The following is a 20,217-nucleotide window of genomic DNA, read 5'->3' on the forward strand; positions in this document are numbered from 1 at the left end:
CACGGCTTGAGTGGTACACGCTTCCGAAATGTTGAAGAAGTGCGAGAATGGGTGGACGAATGGATTGCTTCGAAACAAACATCGTTTTATCGAGATGGTATCGCCCAGTTGCCAGAAAGATGGCAAAAAGTTGTAGAAAGTGATGGAAAATACTTTCATTGAAATAATTTAAATAAATTTTTTACAATAAATGCTTTTTCTCAGTATTTTTTGGGCGGAAACTAAGTTAAGGTCCTAATACGTCAAAATGAAAGATCATGTCCATCAAGTGACAATTTTGATCAATTGGGCACATTTGTCAGATGCTCCGGAAACTTTCCTTTTATTCTAACAATTAATAAATGCCATGAAATTAACTTGACGAAATCATGAGAAGAGGTAATCGAAAAAGAAAAATGTATTTTACAGTTATTTGTTGATTTTTAGAACGAGAGGAAAGTTTTTGGAATATATTTTATAAACGTGCTCAATCGATCCCAAAGGTCGCTTTATGGACATACCCTTTTATTTCAGCGTATTTTGCGACAATTTTTGGCATGCGTTTTTCCACTTTTAACGTCATCAAACGAGAATTCTGCGGCGAGGGACCAGAGGCCTCAAGAGACGACGGAAGTGATAACTGATTCACTGATATACGCGCTCCGCGTTGTTACATGTGCGTGGCTCACCGGCCCGATATATGCAATAACGCGATCACAGCAGAGTACGCGACGTGCGAGAGTATCAAAACAATAGGCAAGAAGCGCGAAACTATCCCCCACTAGTCGTCCCTCCTACTGCCGTTGCTCGCCAGTCAATGAAGCGTATGTTATCTCGGTGACTGAGAGAGAAAGATCACAACAGTCAACACTCTCGAAACATCTCGAACGCGAGTCCAGCGTGACTTTCCCAACGGTTTTCTTCACCGTTACTTTTATAACTCCTTTCTTTTCGCTCTTCTTGAATTTGCAAATTTTAACAAAATTTTCCACATGTCCCTTTTCCCTCATGATAATAATATATAGATAATAAAGAAAGAAAACTTCTTGTCTTACGTTCTTATCAATTCCTCACATCATTATGTATCCACATTAATTATTTAATATTTTCTTATCACACATGTATTATATCTGCACTTTACTCTCTCCTTATTGAGTAAATGAAATAATTAATATAATGCTTATTAAGAGTAAAGAAATATTGCGAATGTAGGCAGAATATCGAGACAATCGAGCATTAAATAATTCTGATTCTTAAATAAGTAATTTAAATGTAAACATGGAAAAAGAGATAAGTGAATAATCATTTATAGCATGGAATGTATGTGTGACAATAGTCTGTATAATGTCATGTCTCGAGAGTCCTATTGGTCCTTCAAATTCGGCGGAATTTAGGCTTAGTGCAGAGGCGAGATCTCGTCTCGGGAAGCGCAGAAATTCACGACGCGCGAGGCTCGCGCGGGGGATCGCGCCGTCGTACCGTCGATATTTCTATTTCCGTGCTAATTCCTCTACGAAGCTACGTCGCTGCGCTCTCTGCGGAACGAGCCACGAAGGGGAGGAACCGGGCAGAAGTATACACTGTGTACGGGGATATAAATACGATTCATCGGGTGCATACTATTCGGGCGGGTGTCTTCGCGTGCGTGACGTGCACCTGGTGTGTCACGTCAAGCAGAAGTAGTCGTGGTCGTCGTCGTCGTCGTCGTCGTCGTCGTCGTCGTCGTCGTCGTCGTCGCCGCTGCCGCCGCCGCCGTCGGTCGACGCAACCTGCAACGTGGCGTGTCGCATGCACGCACTCGTGATCTCTTCAGTGGCGTAGAAATACAAGAACATATTCTACAACGGCTTCCCGCGGAAACGACGTAACGCTGCTTGAACGAACGAGGTCCTCCACTTCGCGAGAAGAGGCCTTTCCTGTGCGGACTGAAGGGTCGGGCGTGCACGGCGCGAAGAAGAGCGGACGTCTCTATCCTGGGCCGCGGCATCCTGTCGGATGTTCTTTTTCTTCGCGAGCAACGCGAAACCAGTTCCGTTTGATTACGCTATTGGGACCTCCGTGCGCGAACGTTGCACAAGGTGGAGCGGGCGAGAAAGAGAGTACACCGAGAGAGCATGGGCTCGCATGGTGCTCGGCAGTAATTATTAACCCGCAGTGACTCACTAGGTTGAGGACCTTTATGATCCACGCTAATGGGTCCGCCACTCGAAGCACCCGGAGTCACACAAACACACATACGCACACATATGCGCGTACCATGTAGGCGCATACGCACACTGGGCGTCGCTTGAACGCGTGTAAGTTTGCGGATGCGGGTGCGCGTGTGTGTTTATGGCTCTCGGCCACGCAAATCTCGTTGTGCGTTCCTGCAAGCCTGAAAAGCCTCGACCTACCCTTCTCTTCGGCAAGAAGAGCGTTAGTCACGAAGGCGAGCGTTCATCCTTTTAATGGATTTCTTGAATTAGAAATGAACGAACGACAAACGAAGCGGCGAACAAGACCAACGAGTCTCTCTCTCTCTCTCTCTCTCTCTCTCTCTCTCACGTTTTGTTTCTTGTTTACGCGCCGTCACGCAACCCCGGAAATATATCGTTATTTTCGACGCCGCCCCCCGGCGTAATTATTCACGGGCCAAATTACGAGACCACGGAATTGTTGGAATTGCTGTCGTGCTGGGTCGCGCTCGCGCGAGCGTGTGTGGGCGGACACAGTCGTTTGCCGAGAAATTGAGTTATGGTTCGCGTCCAACTAGGTACCATAATACCAGATTGTGTGCGAAGTGCGTGCGGACCGGGCCGAAATTGTGTCGTGTTAAATTTATTTGCGTTAAATCGGGTCGATTAACATCTCTGGGGGCGATTTTGCTAAACGCCAAACGGAGAGAAGAATGAATTACTCACTGATTGGACTCTCGCGCGCCGAATACGATATACAACATATAGAAAATCTCAGCAAATTCTTTTTTTCAAAATATCAAATTGAGCGCGGAATCCAAATTTGGAAATATTGCAAGAAGTTTGCCGAGTTTCAGAGAGAATTCACACCTTCGTGGGAAAACAGAAAACCGAAAGGCAGAAGCCAATTGGACCTCGTACTGGTGGTCAAGTGGCGGTCAACAGTTTCAGTTTCTCTACTAGTACGAGTTTAATTGGCTTCTGCACGCAGAAAATTACGTACTGTATTCAGGTACTTGTTCAAAATATTTCACTAGTTTATATATTCATAAATCTATCATAAGCTCATCATAAGCGTGCTCAGAAAAAAACTAAATTTGTGCTCAGAATAAAACAAGAATTCGTTTCACTTACTGCATAGACTTGAACCAACCTTTCTTTCGATAAAGCTTTTTTAATATTCTCTTGTAATAAATATAACGAATAAATTCTCCTGTTGAATGTATGACAATATGAGCTTCCCTCTCTCTCAAATATTTTGAGAAATAATTATCAAGAAAATATTCTTCGCTGAAATGGTCTTCGACCATTGCTCCAAGGAAGGAAAGTAAACCGAGTAATGGTTTTTCCCAGCAGTGGAATGAGATATTTTCCTCTGTGTGTGCCTTTCTGTTTTCTGCTCTCCTACCGCGAGGTGTGAGACTCTCCCTCAAGCTCGCACGGTAAATCTTCGCGATCGTCACGAGGGAGACACCGGACGGCCGATTAAGAGAGACATATATGTCGCGACTGTGGGACCTGAATCGCGCGGCTTCTTTCCGTCTTGAAAATATGTCAGTCGTAAAGGACTGCGAAACCAGTTTCAGCCGGGACATCTGCGCGATAATAGCGGCGCTAAAGCGCGATAGACGGACCCGTCTCGGAGAGTGCTGACGAGAACAGGATCGTGCCACGAGAATAGTTTCCTCTGCCCCCTCACGTTCGCGTATACGATTTCACTGTCGATTCCGACCTCGTCGCTCTCGTGTGCGCTATTACGGCGACTTATTATAGCCATTACGACGGTCTATTATGCTACGAATCGCCGGTCGTCGTGTCTGCTCGATTTGGCCGCGAGGACACATTCCTGCAATTGAATCCCAACCGTCGGGGAAGATGCGAGAAGAGAGGAAGGGAGGGAGAGAGAGAGAGTCAGTGACCCGATTAGAGGCGAGGTGCGCGCAGGAAATAGGAAGTTATGGTACAACGTGTGCCCGCTCGCTCTCTCCTTCGCTCGGGCCGAATCGACCGATCGACCTTTGGAAACTGTGCCGCGCTAATTCGCTATTCAGCGCGCGCAATCGCCCCGCCGATTAAAATCGTGAAAATTAACCGGGGCCCGGACTCTTTCAAACAGACACGATTCCGGCGCCGTCGCGGTGTCACCGGCGGATGTGACTTTCAGATACGAGCGGCAGATAACCGCGGATAATGACGGCGACGCTGGCTTTGACGGCGAGAGACGTCGACACCAGTTAGAAAGTTACTCAACGACGTGTATTAATCGCGATGCACGACGCTGCGCGACGATTCGCGATAGCGACGCGTAAACTTACGAACGATTCTGGCGAAGTGGAAGTGGGACGCGTTTGAAACATTCGACCCAGTGGGGGGCGAAATTATATACCGTAACCGCGGCGAGGAGTCGGGCGCATTGAGCCCGGAGGAGCTCGCAGGTGCTGCGCGACGGGATCGGGCTTTTTGTTCCGGTTTTATTAGCGCCGCGAAATCCGCGCCGGCGGAAACACACGGAATTGGCGTCTCGGCCGGTTTGGCAGCGCAAAAAACGCGATTCGCCATCGTGCCGGCGACGGAGCGTCGATTTCAAATTCGTCAAAGAACCTGCGGCTGAAAGCGCACTCGGCAGCGGCCGGGACCATCCCGCATAGACAATACGTTGTGGAAGGCACCTTCTGACACACTGTCGATCAATCGGCCGCGGGAGCATTCGCGAACACACGCTGCGCGCCTGGTTTCCGTCCTTTGACGGGCCGCGGTATCGCCGGTTCGCCACAAATGCACGAAATTCTCCCCGGGCGCGCCACTCGCTTATCGATACGTAAATCCGAATACTCTATGATGTCACCGGCATGCCGTTCGCAATTGGCGAAATATCCGGGCGTTTTGCAGCGTCGAGCAAAACGAACGCTGAAAGCTATTTCATTCACGTCACCGCATGACGTAGTCCTGTTAATATTACGCATGACAGCCGCATGGTTAATTGCCATTTTTATATAATTAATTAGCTCTCGTAGAGCGAACGCGAATGTGACCGCCACGAAAAACTCAAAAGTCGCTCTCTCGTCTCCATCTGTAACGTATGTTCCTTCCCGATGTGATTTCAACGTAATACAAAATAGAGGGAAGGAAAGTTATTTAACGACGAATGTTGATCACGATACGATGTTTCACGACGATCTAAGTCGCGAACGATCCTCACAACGTGGGAACGGAGATGGAACGCGTTTCAGATTGACTCTAATGACACTCAATTGCGATACGTAAACAATAATAATAACAAAGTAAATCAGGCAAGTAAGAGTTGAACGTTGATTTCTCGGGCAGCGAAATAAAGCGACTTCTTCGTAATATAAATAAATGTAGATTAAATGCGCGGGTCTCGATTGCGCGTTTTGATTCTCCTTTAAGAAGATCCAAGATAGTGTTTATTATTATTTACATTGTGATTGTAATATCACAATATATCACGGTACGTGAATTAAAACGCGTGCGAGCCCTCTCGTGCCACGCGAAATGTCACGCATCTTTGAATTCCAAATGCGAGCTCCTATGTCCACATAGAAAATTCTGTCCGCGAATCGCGAAAACGGCTAGAATTCCGACGAGTAAAAGTCCAAAGCTTCGGCCTTGGTGACTCGGAATCCCCGATCGAGAAGTTTTCGCACGCCACGAGGCCGACTTAAGTTATGGCTCGTTCGTTACGACGATTACATACTGAACGAGTCGGACAGAGGTTACATCACATTCTCTCTCCCTCAGCTCTCTGTTCCTCTCACTCTTGCCCTGTGAGGAGGCCCTCTGCTTAGCTGAGTTTACTGTTAGCGCGGCCCACGTTCGCTCCTCCTTCACGGCTCACTTCTCGATCTTCGCGTATGAACGCCGCGCACATACACTGATCTATCGTCTGAAAAGTGCTTCGTGTTCGCGCATATGCGCATACGCTTCCGCGAATGAATTATCGGCAGTATAATAACTTCGTGACGAAAGAGACGCAAGTATGAAAATCGCCGATGAATTTTCAACGGAGCCACGGCAGAAATTCGAATCGCTGACTGAGATAAGAGTGTCGTCGCGTTCTCGGCAGGGTCATGTTCGAGTGATGATCGCTCTCGGGAGCGATATCTCGAAACGAGTGCGAGGCGCGAATTCTAATCTTCGCGCCGCTGCGCTGATAGATGGCGGCGCGGCGGAGAGAGGAGATGTCAGAAGGTATAGACGGCGGTATGTATATATATATATATATCTATAGAGATCTTCTGGAGCATACTGGTATGTGTGTATGTGTGAGAACGCGCGCGAGTGAGCTCATCGCGGACAGATTTCGCGCGCGCGCACGTGTGTGCACGTGACGGGCGTGTAAACTGGCGGCGAGCTGATGGACGTGTGCCACGTGAACCGCATAATGAACAGTGATCATTGCCCGTACTTCGCCTACTCGGACTCCGAACGCGCCTCCGGTGGGAAGATAACGCGATGACCTCGAGATAAATTGATCGGCCGTGTTGTTCGCGTCGGCGAACTACTATCTCAGGGCGGACGGTGGAGTTTCGAGAACGGACGTTGTTGCGTTGCATCGATCGAGGCGGAAGGGACATGCACGTGACAGCGTTGATTAATCTATCCATTGATCCGCGCTTTACACTACGGGAGACAGAGAGCTAGAAAGAGAGAGAGAGAGAGAGAGAGAGAGAGAGAGAGAGAGAGAGAGAGAGAGAGGGGTGAGAGGGAGCAAGACGTCTGTAACGTTACTTTACGCTACATTCAATGCTAAAAGTGCTCCATTAGCCTGCCGCTTCTGTACGTCTAATTACACCGTAAACAGCGTCCTGATAAGATAGCAGCGAGCTACGCTTAATTACGAAATCCGTCGCGAGAGGCATTCGTCGACGTTATCGATGTCGGCGATATACACAAGGTAGCCTTGGGCAAAGAGCGCGAATGGCGCGAATGGCGCGGGTATACGCCAGACGTAGGACAAGATTCTCGATTCGGCGACGACGAAGGCGACGAAAAAACTGGGTGAATCCAGTCAACAAGATAACGATTCAGATTCGCGTGAAACGTCGCGGGGTCGAAGGGATCGACGCGATTATTTATCCGTTCGCGAGGCAGGAACGGCTGTTCGACGCGCATCTAACGACGAGAACGCGAGAGACTTAACCGGGTGTAACCGCGAATGCGACGCACATCGTCCGCGTCGACAACGACGGTACTATCGACGGTGCTTTTCATGAAACACACTCCAGACCATAGACGCGAAACTATACACAGTCGGCTATTTAAGAAGCGACGATAATAATAGCGCGGCGACCCGACCGCCTACGATAAGGCTTCTGGCAGCGGCGATGGCCTCGGGGATATATATGCATTTCAAAATCATTATCTCGCGATATTTCCTCGCTCGTCATTGCCTGATCTATTTCATTCCGACTCGATCTAGTCTCGATCTAGCTACGCGTGCGATATCACGGGACGCACGACTCTCCGTTCAACGACGCAGACACGTGGTCCTCGGACGGGTCCGGCCACCCGGTACATATTTTTACAGCTTCCTGCCGTACATTCCTGCTCGTCGTCCCTTTCTCCTCCGCGCCGGTTAGCAAACGGTCTCGGACGAGGTCGCCGAGGGAGAAGGTTATAGGGAGAAGGGAGAAGAGGCGGGAGGACTCGAATCGGAGGGACGGGAGACGAGCGAGAGGCGGTGCAAGGGGAGCGGTAAAAAAGAAGCTGCGCGCATGACCTTGTGCCCAAATGCCAGTTTCTGTTGCCGCAGTCGGCGGCCAGCCGATTACCTCTCTCGCGGAGGTCGGGCTTGCATAAGCGTTAAATCGCGGTCGTTACACAGAGAGCGAGGAGCTCTCGAGAAAGAGAGGCCGATAGGAGAGAAACAGAGAGGACAGGGGGGAGGCAGAGGGAGAGCAGTGAGCGCGTAATTGGTCGTATTTGGAGCAGAATAACAGTGCGGCTGCTCGCGCGTAGCGCGGATCGCCTTCCCGAGGAAAAAAAAGGGAAAAGGAAGAAGAAGAGCGAAATTGCGAGAGCGAGTTCGCCGATGATTCGAGCCGAAAGCGCGCCGGCGATCAGAGATGGTTGCCTCTCAGCGAGGGGCCTCTGGCGAGGTGGAGGAAGTCGTAACTATTGTATGGATGCGCTGCGCGGATGGGATACTCCTCCGACTCTTTATCGAGAAGCGGAGGGAGAGTTCGCAAAAATGTTCGAGCCGAAAAGAGAGTTGGTGGTTAGTTGTTATTTGAGGGGAGAAAACGAGAAATATTCCAATTACTTTGATTAACGCACCGGCAACGCCATGTCGGAACGCGCTCATGCCTCAGGTAGAAAAATTTCCGGGTGTAAAACTGAACGTTGGGTAGAAACTGGCCAGTTTTTACTGACTAGGATTTATTAGACGCTAACTATTCAAGGACTGGACAGGAAATTACTTTTTGGTTCGAGTTACTGACCAATAATTAGGCAATAAGAAATGGCAAGTAAATCCTACGTAGTTTTCTATTTAGTAAAAGCTCGGAAAGTACTGGTCAGAAATCAGTCGAGCAAAAATGATAATTAAAAGTATATTTTTAATTAAAAATACACAATTATCTCAATAACTGAACTAATTTATGCCTGAAAAGATTTTACATTTCTGAAACACGACTTACATTATTTTTATATATTGAATAATAAAATGTTATATATTAATTATTTTATTAATTAATACATAATATTTATTATTTTTTATATATTAATATTAATTTTATATATTGAATAATAAAGTATAATATTTCACAGACACAATGTGTAGAATCGCATGATGAAAACTGACAAAATTTTATGCAAAAAAACGTTTGCTAGAAACTGGTCAAGGACTAATTAGAAACTGATTAGTTTTACCGTCTAGTTGCTGGCGAAGCAGGCGTCGCCTGAACTACCCGGGAATTAATGCCAGTAACCAAAATTGCTGGAAAGTTACTGGGGCTAGGGAGAGGTTGCTCTTTCTCGCTGGAATGTGCGCGTGTCTGCAAGAAATAATCGCGTTTCTCTTGGTGTTTCTTTTCTCAGGGCGTTTCCGAGCCCGACGGAACGGCGATCGCGTGATATCAGCAAATTCTAACATCGCGCGTTCCGCGACGTCGTCCCTCGACGGTGTGGATGACCGATCGTCGATCCGTATCTCCCGCTTTATCGGATTTCCAATTTCATCTGTTCGTTGCGCGTTAACGAGCGATTACTTCTCCCAACTAACTCATCGTAACAACATCGATACTCCTCCCGCTGCTGTCGATACTCCGAGCAAATTTGCCCTTTAATTCGCCGATAGCTTTTACAAAGAGCAGAGCCTGATAATTTGCTAACGTCCGCCTCGTTTAATGAACGCCGTTGGTTGGCGATATTATTTTGTAACGAGACGTATAACGCGCGCTTCTCTTTCTCTCACACACACACACACACACACACACACACACACACACACACACACACAATTAGCGAGTCGCTACCCGCGCTAAGGAGACCGCACAAACGCGATGAGTAATCTTGTCTGAATTCCCTGCTTGATAATGCTATAATATAATTTCCATTATTATCATAATAACGCGCATTTTTCCGCAGAATGACATCGGAGTTATATCGCGCTGCGTATTTTTATCGTTTTTATCTATAATAACGTTGAACCCGCGCGCTAAACCCCATTTATATCACCTTTTATTAATTAATTCCTAGCGAGCGAGGTCGACATTCTTTCTCGGAATGAGAATAGCTCAGGTCGCGCGCGGGGACAGGTTAATCCCGACCGTCGTCGTCGTCGTCGTCGTGTTCTTTTGCATTCTCGAAGACGTACGAAAAGTCTCGCGTGACTCATTCTCGGCAGCCGGACTGGACAGAAAAAAGGATGCATCGATCAATCAGGCCTTAATGCCTCATGATCGAGCGCTACCGGCCCCGCTGAGGTCTCTCTCTCTCTCTCTCTTCCTCCCCTCCCCTTAGAAGAGGGAAGAAGACGCGAGACGCGCAGGAACGTGGGATATCGATCGTGGAAGGACGGGGCGCGTAGTTAACCTTCGTTGCTACACGGTGGTCATTAGGGTAGCTCCTCTCGCCGAGTCTTCCTTCTTTTTGCGGCGGTTCCCCTCGCGTAAGTTTGCTTGTTCCTCGACGGGAGAAAGGGAAAACCCCGGCGCAGAGCGCCGGCGGATGTTATCGGACAGCTTCGGCCTTGAAAATATCTCGAGGATACCGGCGATTAACTTCGTCCGCCGACAAACTGTTGCTTCCAATTTAGCCGGTCTAATTTTTACGAGGGTGCATCGCCGCGCGCGATTGCAAATACCGATCGTTGTGCAAACAAAAATGAAAATCGCGCAGGGGGCGAAATTGCAAGCTGAGCGTTATTTCCGAGGTGTATGAAAATGCGGGGATCTGCTCGCCCGTCTCGTTTGCATTATCGATGCCGTTAATTCGCCGATCTCTCTTTTTGTTTCGACTCCATGCTCTCGTTTACCTGACAACGAGCCGATACGCAATCCCGATTCTACACGCACACAATCCGGGGAAATCTACATATTCGCGTATCATAACCGTTGATTATATCCAGGAAGAGGCGCCGTCGAAATAATCAACAGTCACGACGCGCGGATATGTACACACACACACACACACACGTACGCACACATAGCGCTTAATCGAGAAATTCGTTTTTGTGAAATGCAAAGGCTATTTCCTCTGGATTGTGTACACGAGGCCGCCATGAATCTCCTCGCTCGCAATTATAGAACAAACGCCGGCGATAAAATAGCCATTTCCTTAAGTTACGGGGCCCGTAAAGTACGGAGTAGGATGCTGCTTTACGCGGTGATAAATAAATCGCGGACTAACGCCGGGGCACGGATACGTTCGCGAACGAATAACGCTTGTACGACGTAACGAACCGCGCTCTCCACGTCGACACGTTTCACTCCGCGACGACGATGGTTATTAAGAAAAAGCGCACTGCGCGTCGCGTCGGGATGATGTAGACGGCGCGCTTCTCCCTCGAGAGCTTTCGCTCGAAATAAAACACCGCGACGCGAAAAAGCGCGCGCGTCGTAATGTAAGCCGTCTTCGACGTCATAAAAATACTCGGAGACGATATTTAGAGAGAAAGAGCGAGAAAGATAAGGGAAAAGAGAGAGAGGGAGGGGAAGAGAGGAGAGAGAGAGAGAGAGAGAGAGAGACTTGGCACCAACTTGATGTAATATATTGTCAAGTCGTCGCACGTCCCCTCCGTCTGCCCTCCCTTCCCGCGGTCGTCGAACACGAGCACCAGTAGCAGCAGCGACAGACGATGTAGGGGGTCATCATCGTCGTCTAGTAGCTTGCCAACCCTCCGCCCTTTACCGCCTGGTCTCTCTCTCTTTCGAGGAGAGCTTTAATATCTCAGTTATGCTCCCGGTTCACGGGCTATTAATTATCCCTACCTAGTTGCTCGCTGAACTCGTCGCGCGTGGGTCAGGTCGATGGATTTGTTGCGAGGATTAGCTTCAGTGACGCGTTAAGCGAGAGAACGAAGAGAGATGGGACGGGAGGGGGAGAGACCCGGCTCTTCTCCCGTTATATCCAAGGAAGAAAACGATACCGGACGATCGATCGGTCGTGAAAGATCCGATGGACGGGAAAATGTCCTACATACAATGAGAGATTATCTCACGGTCTGTTCCAAAACCGGCGTATCCGATATATCTTCTTCTGCACGGAAAGAATTTTATATTACTGTAAATACACACACACACACACACACACACATATATATAGTATATATAGCGTGTATGTGTATATATATATACACATACTTTTTCGCACCATATTTCTGCAGTAATTTAGTGCCCTTTCATTTGACGCGTGCTAATTTTATTCTAGAAACTAGAACGTACTATTAAAAAATTTGTAAAGTGCTATTAAAAACTCGTAAAGTTGAAAAGAATTTATATGGAAAAAAAACTGTAATATTTTCTCCGTATACGAGAGCGAGGGCGGGGATTCCAGATGTACGTATTTCCATCGAATGTACGACTTTGAGAATAGCTGTTAACTTGAAATACTAAATAAATAAATAAGTAGTTCGTTGGATATTCGGCTGGTCGTTAAATACCATTAATAGTTTCAATACGAATAACAACGTCGTGAATATCTTAAAAATTACAGAACACGTTTATGCTGCTGACTGCAAATCGATACGTCGCTAAAACGAGACACGAGGCTATACGACTATTGACAGACGTGGAGTCACGGCCGACTATGTTTCTATTGTTACCGATGTAAGAAGCGCCATGTAAGTTTTATACTTTCCGAACTAACTTCTTGCGCGCGTTCGTCAAACTTTGACTCTCGAATAACTGAAAAATGAAACTGTTCGCGAAGAAAAGTTATTCCCGCAAGGCGAATCAACCTGTGACAGGGGATCGATACGCGCTCGCCTAACAACCACTTCAGACGTATTCCACGTCTATTTCCACGTTCGACTCGCTGATGTGACTTCTCCCCAGTCGGAAGTCGCGCGTGTCGATCGGCCATTAATCTACCGTCATTAATTGATCGTTAATAAACGTCGGAGGAGCTGCGCGAGTGTTGTTTCGTCCAACCGGCTGTAAAGATCATCGCTTTCTCATGTTTCCGCTGGGCAAATTAAACGACGACGCATTTCAGTCGCAACGCAGAACGCGGAAAAAAAGGTAAAGGCACCAACACGCACGTATCTAACCTTGAACGTTCCAGCTGTTTCCTCCTTTGAAGGAGGATGCCCAAAACGACCTCTGAATGAACACGAATGGAACCTATACCAAAAAAAGATAGTACTCCTCGAGTACATGAGATTTGCTCGTGGCTTATCTCTCTGTCCAAAGTATCTGAAACGAGATATAGGGCTTCAAAATTACATTATATGAATACTTATATTTCGCGAAAATGGAGAACGTTCCCAATCGGAATACGACGTATGTCATAAGACATTTATATATAGATCAACTGACATTCAATGATTTTAAATCTTTATTCCAGTCGACAAATGAAAAATTGTTCTTTTATACGTTACATCAGTCTGTGAATATATACTAGAGAATATGGAAAAGAAAGGCTTCTAAATAAATATGTATAAAGATGATTAAATACGGAAAAATACAGAAGATAATAATTAGCTGAGAACTACAATTAACTGAAATCGTCAAATATTTCAGTTATCATTCCTATTGAATTAATTTTTTAACCCAGAGTTTACAGAGTGATCGCTCCTTTACTAATGAGCAATCATTAAAAGTTTGATGAAATCGATAAAGGCAAAATACAAGAGTAAACATATTGAAACTTTGACCACTTTAAGCGCCTACATCTTCTTTCAGTCACTAGACACAGGAATGTGTCCATTAACAAAATTTAAGAACAGATAGGGAACTACGAGTTGGTATAAGTTTGATCGCTGTCCACGGGGCTCTCGGAATTCCCATATATCCTCCTTTAAAGTGTTATAAGTAATATTTAAACTTTCAACGTAGAATATACATACATAAATGTTCCATGTTGAAAGTTGAAGTGTTCGTATCTAAAGAAACCAGAGCGACTAAATCCAGAACGACAAGAATGCCCAGGATCAGGTACGTGTCCGGACATTGGTGCTTTTACCTTAGGCCCACGATATATAGAAGTCAGGCGACGCCGAAAGTTTTGGCGGACGGCCTTCGGCGAGGTCAAGCGAGACACGCAGAGCGCGCGCGGTGCTGGCAGGGTCATCGACACGTGCCGATCGAGAGTGTCGGTGTTGGTAAGTGTTCCACCGGTTTATTTATACGAGAGCCGCAGAGCGACGGTTTCGGGTCACCGCCTCGTCGACGGCGTGCCGCGTCGCGTCGCGTCGCGTCGGGGGCCACGGCGAGTGATGACTCGATTACTCAGGCGAGCCCCCGTCTATCGCGATAATCCGCAGGAAGTTGGAGGAACGACTCGCAGCTGGCGTGCGGAAACGCGCGCGGACGAATACGCACGCTTGGCTCGTCGAGAGAGCCCGTCGTCTCTCTTCTTCTCGTCCACCTCTTTCTTCGCCGTCCTATCTCCCTCTCTCTCCCCTCCCCCAAGCCTTTCTTACTCTCCTACCCTCCCCGCCGGCGCACACTGTCGAGAAACGAGAATGACGAGCGAGCACACTCGGCATAGTCACGCGAGAGCGGTCAAACAAAGAAAGTCCGGGGCTAGGACCCGACGAGAAAGCGCCGAATGCAGCTGCCTCAACGGTCGGACATTCACTTCCCCGATGGCGGACGGTCTCGTTTCCTTGGCGATCCACCGGCCGGGTTGGACGTTTCGTCGCGGAGACACGCGAGCGAATTTGCGACTCGCGTACGCGAAACAACTCCTTGGAATTTTCGACGAATTCGCTTCATCACGCTCAACGGCGACGCGATTGATATTAACTCTCCGTCTACAACTATAGTTTTTTGGACACACGGTGCAACCTGGATCTGTCAAACCCGAGCAACTTTAAACTACTACTGCACAACTTCTGTTGAAGATCAATATTTCTCGACAAATTTCTTCTCCAGAGGTGTAAGAAAGTCTCAGCTAGAAGGATAATAGCGTGATGAAATCAAAATCAGCAAACAGTTTGCGCCATTTTGGATTCTTCCCAGATCCTTTACGAGTTAATGCGCGATTAGCAGCATTATCTGGACTATGTACGTAAGCGGGAAGAAGTAAAAAAAAGCGCGATGTTCGAGGCGCGAATTGAAGTGTGACGGATAAATTTGATAAAGCAACAGAGACATCGCGAAATGCGTCCGATAACATTGTTCGACATTTGGGATTTAGTGCAATACGAGCAAATGTTTGCGTGTTTCCCTTTATCTGTCATAACAAGACCGTCGAAAAATTTGTTGTTTGCTTCATTTCGATAGCAAACAGCCAGCATGATTTGAATATCGCGGAAGACCTCCTAAAAGCGATGCGTTTGTGTGTCATATTGAATCGCGCGGTGTTATTGGCACACGTTTCGGATCGTTTCTGTGTCGAGGTTATCGGCAACTAATCGAGCAAAGAAGAAGAAGAAAAGACGTAAGATACGTCGTGATAAACGTTACCGTTTGGTAATGTGCGCCTTGCGTTGATGATTAAGTCTCGCAACGAGATCGTTGGCATAACGCAATTATGTTGCCGCCGCGGCGGTTTAATGCATTATTATATACGTATTTGAAATCGCTCGTGCATGCGCCAGCGCTATTAATGGCGCGCGTAGTCGAGCGGAAAAGTAGCCACGGTGGATAAACTTTTTATCGTCGTTGCATATCGTAATGCAACCATCAATCGGCCGAGCCGGTTAGCAGCGAACGTAATACAACGCCCAACCTTTCACGGCGCCATTTATCGAAGCACGGATCTACTTTCGATTCACGTAAACTCGCGAACGCGTATCAATGGCAGCGTTCATGCATATTCTCCGTCACTCCAAAAATGTGCATGTCAAAAAATAGACGATAATAAAAAAGAAAAAAAAACCATACATACATTTATAGAGTGTATCGACTCGAGTCAGCAGATTTATTTCTGTAGAATCGCGAATATAGTAAAATTGCAAATAGTTTTCGTTGCGCGACATTGAATATTAATATCGCGACTCGTCAACTGAATACTTTTTTTCCATGACATAATATCGCTCGCGAGTTCACGACAATCGATCGACTGAGACATTCAAAGACAAGCAATGAATCTGACTCACCGGAGCATCCTCTCGTGACGGTCCCTCTCCAGCAACTCCTCCGGGCTGGGCGGCTGCGGTCCCAAGAGGGCGTGCGACAGCGGCGGATATCTGGACGGCCTCCACAGCATCTCCGACGAGACGTGGTGACCCGGTGGCGCCGGGCTCTGGTAGCCGACCGGCGGCGCGGTCGCCGCGGCGCTCGCGGCGGGGTTAGGCGCACCTTGGCTCGGATGCGCCATCAGGAGCGACGTGTGCTGCACGCTTTGCACGTGCCAGATCCTGGCAGGCGTGGCAGCGGCAACCGCTGTCGGAGCGGAGGACGATGTCGTCTCCTCGACGCTGAGCGCGGAACTTCTGCTGCCGCTCCTCTCGTCGCCCGAGCCTGCGCTCCTCAGGGAGCTTACCCCGCTGTCGGAGCCGGTGTCGCCGTAGGCACCGGCGACGCCGCTGCCGCCCGACGTTGCCCGTATGCCGCCGACCACCGATGGTACACTGGCGAGAACACCCGCTCCAGGTATACCGGCCCCGGCCTCCACTTCCATGAGGCCGGCCTCATCGCCGCCCCTCGATGTGTGAGACTGCTGTTGCACCTCGAGGAGGCTCGACGGGGTCAGGTGGGGATGGTGATGGTGTTGGTGTTGGTGCGGGCTGCTCGCTAGCTGATGGTGGTGATGCTGCGGCTGTTGCTGCGGCGGTTGCTGCTGGTGATGATGATGGATCACCGGACTATCGGTAGAGTAGCGCTGTTGGTGGTGCTGATGTTGCTGTTGTTGGTGATGGTGATGGTGTTGGTACGACTGCTGTTGCTGTTGTTGTTGTTGCTGCTGCTGCTGTTGTTGGTGATGCGGCTGATGGTACTGCTGCAGATGATGATGGTGATGGTGACTGGCAATCGGCGGTGGCGGCTTGTTCAGTCTCTCGGCTAGGATGACCGGACTTTCGTTGTGCCGATTGCGTTCCTGCTCCCGCTGCTGTTCCAGGAGCAGGCTCTGCCTGCCAGGGCCGCCGCCGCCGCTGCTACTAAGCGGACTCAGCCTCTCCAGCACGGAGCCTGAGTCCTGACTGCTCGACTCCAGCAGCTCGACGACCGATTCGACGCTGGCCGCCCTCACACCGCCGACGCTACCCACGCTATCCTCCGTGCCTAACTCGGTGGTGGTCAGCTCCGTTCGGCGCGACCGCTGTGAGCCCGCTTCCTCTTCCTCGTCGTTCTCGTCGCGCTCTTCTTCTTCTTCCTCCGCGAACCTCTTTGTCTTTGATCGAGCGTTTGACTTCAACAACGACGGGCTACCTTCGCGGATGGCATTCGTCTTGTCGTTGGCCACCGAGTTGACGTGCAATCCATTCACGAGTAACTGCGGTTGCTGTTGTTGTTGCTGCTGCTGCGGCTGTTGTTGCTGTTGCTGCTGTTGTGGCTGTTGCTGCTGCAGTTGTGACTGTTGCTGCTGTTGCTGCGGCTGCTGTTGTTGCTGCTGCTGTTGTTCGCTCCGCTCGTTTTCGTTAGCCTCTCGATCGGCCGTGCGAGCGTCCTTTTTCGATTCTGACCTGCTACCTGGTTGCTCCTTGGAAGTTGGATCGCCTCCGGGATCTACTTTGTCCGGAGGTGGCGGCTCGGGTTCTCTGTCCCTCTCTCTGGATTGACTTTCCTCGTCCTCCTCGAGTTTGTCGACCTCTCGCTCGGTCCCGTCGTGTTTTTCCTCCCCCGCTTCTTCCTCGGCTTCGTCGTCGTCGTTCTCGTCGTCGTCGTCGTCGTCGTCGTCGTCGTCCTCCTCCTCCTCCTCCTCCTCAGCCTCCAGCACTACCTCTCCGGCTCGATCCGGTGCGGCGTTTTTGCCCTTACTACTCTCGGAACGAAGCTTTCTGCCGACGGGGCTTGTTCTTAGCCGCTTAGTCAGTGGATCGCAGCGTTCCTGGCTCTCCTCATCCTCTCCCCCGAGACGCTCTTCTTCCTCCTCCTCCTCTTCCTCCTCTTCCTCCGACCTGCTACCGAGACGTTCGTCCTTGTCAGCGGCGGCGGCGGCGGCGGCGGCGGCGGCGGCGGCGGCGGCGGTAGCGGCAGCGGCAGCTCTCGCGGCACCGGTACGCTGATGCTGCTCGGTGGGCTCTTCCGCGTCTGTCTTGACCTCCTGGCCGCCTCCTGGTCTTAGTCTCCTTCGCGCTGGTCTTTGCTGTTGCGCCGGTGGACCGTGGGTCGGACTCTTTACCGCGGTGTTGCGTCTTCGTAACTTCGAAGCGCTTCCCGATGCGCTGTTCGCCTCTTCCAACACCGGCCGCGCTACCCGATTGCCGACCCTACCCGACGTTGGGCCCTTGTTCTCACGATCCTCTTGCTGCCGCGCGGGTAACGCCGCTTCGGGATCCTTCTCGGTTCTTTCGCGACTGGCACCTTCGCTCACGCGTCTACGTCGATTGTTACGGGCGTTGTTCTTCTCTGAAACAGAGAGAGACAGAACAACGATGTACGTGAGGCGCAGGCCGACCAGTCAGAAGATGAAATTAATAATGGAGCCGTCTTGGGCTTAGAGGCGGGCATCGGAACGGTCTGACGCGGGCATGGATTAACTGAATTTACGTTCTCCGTCTACGTCGCTGGCGGGAGCATAATAGTAGGAACGGTCGGTGAATCGTTAACTCCGTCTTAGTTCACTAAACTTCGGGATCTTATGTCCTACTTTTGCAATAATAATGTACAGCCCTATAAAGCACAACTACAACAGTTTATTACCGCGAATCGCTCATTTCGATCTCCTAGCGCTATACATTATTTCGCGACTGAACGAGGCCTTTAACTTGAAGAGTTCTCGCGTTACGCTCTTTCCCACGACCTTGTGACGAAAACTCTAACTCGAATTTCTCTCTCTCTCTCTCTCGAAATTGTGTCCGGGGACTGTTTCTTTTCCTTTCATCGCGACAAACTGCGACCGGGAAACGTCACGCGAGACGGAAGCCGCTGATTTGCACACAGCAGCGGCGTCGCAGCGAGGCTCGGCGAACGAGCCGCGTGCGGCCGCCGCTAATTATTGAAATTATCGACGGTACGCGTAGATTATCGCGCACTCGATACCCCCTGTGCTCGAAGGTTATCTCGATACCCTTGATCGGACCGCATAATTGTGGCGGACGATCGATCCCTACGCTACAGCTGTCTGGTACATCGGCTGTTCACCGTTCAGAGAGATTACGGAGCTGATTTACCGAGGTAATCCCTTTGATGTGCGCAGCCAGTGATTCGCATAACTCGGTAACCCTAGGACGCTATATATAAAGCTGCCTCTCCCCCAGTTACCTCCGCACCTACCGACCTGTCCCTACACCCCGCGTTCTTATCCCCTACCCCCCGGTGTCTCTTCGTATATGTTCTCTCTCGCGCGTCACATAACTCAATACACTAATTCTCATACGTACAAACACGTGCGCGACAAGTATTCGTTGAGATTGCGAGGTACTGCCGCGAGAGCTCGAGGAGAAATTTTGCGAAAACTGGACTCGCACCTTCCTCCGCTTTAAAGACGATAATTACGAATAATTAACAATATACTGCGGCGGTGTTATAATTAGCGACGGTAGTCGACGCTTCTCTGAAATCGAAATTGCTGCTTCCTACGTCCCGACCATTGAGGTAAATCACGGTAACGATGTAATAGTATTATCGTCCGCTCCATTGGCGCCCGTCCAAAAGTCGATAACATCGGCGACGGCCGATATAATAGCCGGGTGCAAGTTAAAGGATTGTTATTGGTCTAATATTAAATTGCCTCTCAGTTTATTGGACCGAGTCGGCTACCCGCGCGCCGACCGTACGTATCATTATCATCCGCGCGGCGATCCCGGAGGTTAGCGTGCCCGGCAATGGCAGTGCATTATCAACGTCGCCGCTATCAATCTTCCCCCGCTGACCTCGATCGAGAGCGTCGGGGCCTCGGGTGTATATACATACGCGGATCATCGTTGTGCTCAAGGAATCACGTTCAGTTCGCCGCGCGTTCAGCTGGCTTTCCGGTTCCCGCCGCCACGTCGGGGAACCGAGTTCAAGAGAGTTCAAGGGGGTCCTCGATTAACCCAGTAGGAGGAACATGGCCGTAGCATGGGAGCAATTTACAACAATGCACGTCATACACGTATATCACGAAGAGAGAGGGAGGGTGAGAGAGAGAGAGAGAGAGAGAGCGAGATAGGCGAGCGGATAGAAATGCATGCCCATATATGTGCGCGCGCTCGCGCGAGGGAGAAACTGGTTGGGAATGGATAGAGAGGAGGATGGACAGGTGGAGGAGGCACGCATACACACACGCAGAACACGTAGACTGGTAGAGGGAGAGACAGAGAGAGAGAGAGAGGGGGGGGGGGGGGGGG

At 49.5% G+C, this 20,217-nt stretch overlaps 1 protein-coding gene across 5 annotated transcripts in view; it reads right to left on the minus strand.

The window, feature by feature from the left end:
* Window positions 1-20,217, minus strand: part of LOC116851235 (probable JmjC domain-containing histone demethylation protein 2C) — a 402,970-nt gene that overhangs the window by 135,364 nt on the left and 247,389 nt on the right. For all 5 annotated transcript variants that reach the window (XM_032830457.1, XM_032830456.1, XM_032830455.1 and 2 more), the window contains exon 8: window positions 15,883-18,295. In XM_032830457.1, the coding sequence (XP_032686348.1) occupies window positions 15,883-18,295 (2,413 nt within the window). The remainder of the gene's footprint in view (window positions 1-15,882; window positions 18,296-20,217) is intronic.

The sequence above is a fragment of the Odontomachus brunneus genome, unplaced genomic scaffold (genome assembly GCF_010583005.1).
Source record: "Odontomachus brunneus isolate Ranch 3 - 2012 unplaced genomic scaffold, Obru_v1 Obru_scaffold_169, whole genome shotgun sequence".
NCBI classification, from domain to species: Eukaryota; Metazoa; Arthropoda; class Insecta; order Hymenoptera; family Formicidae; genus Odontomachus; species Odontomachus brunneus.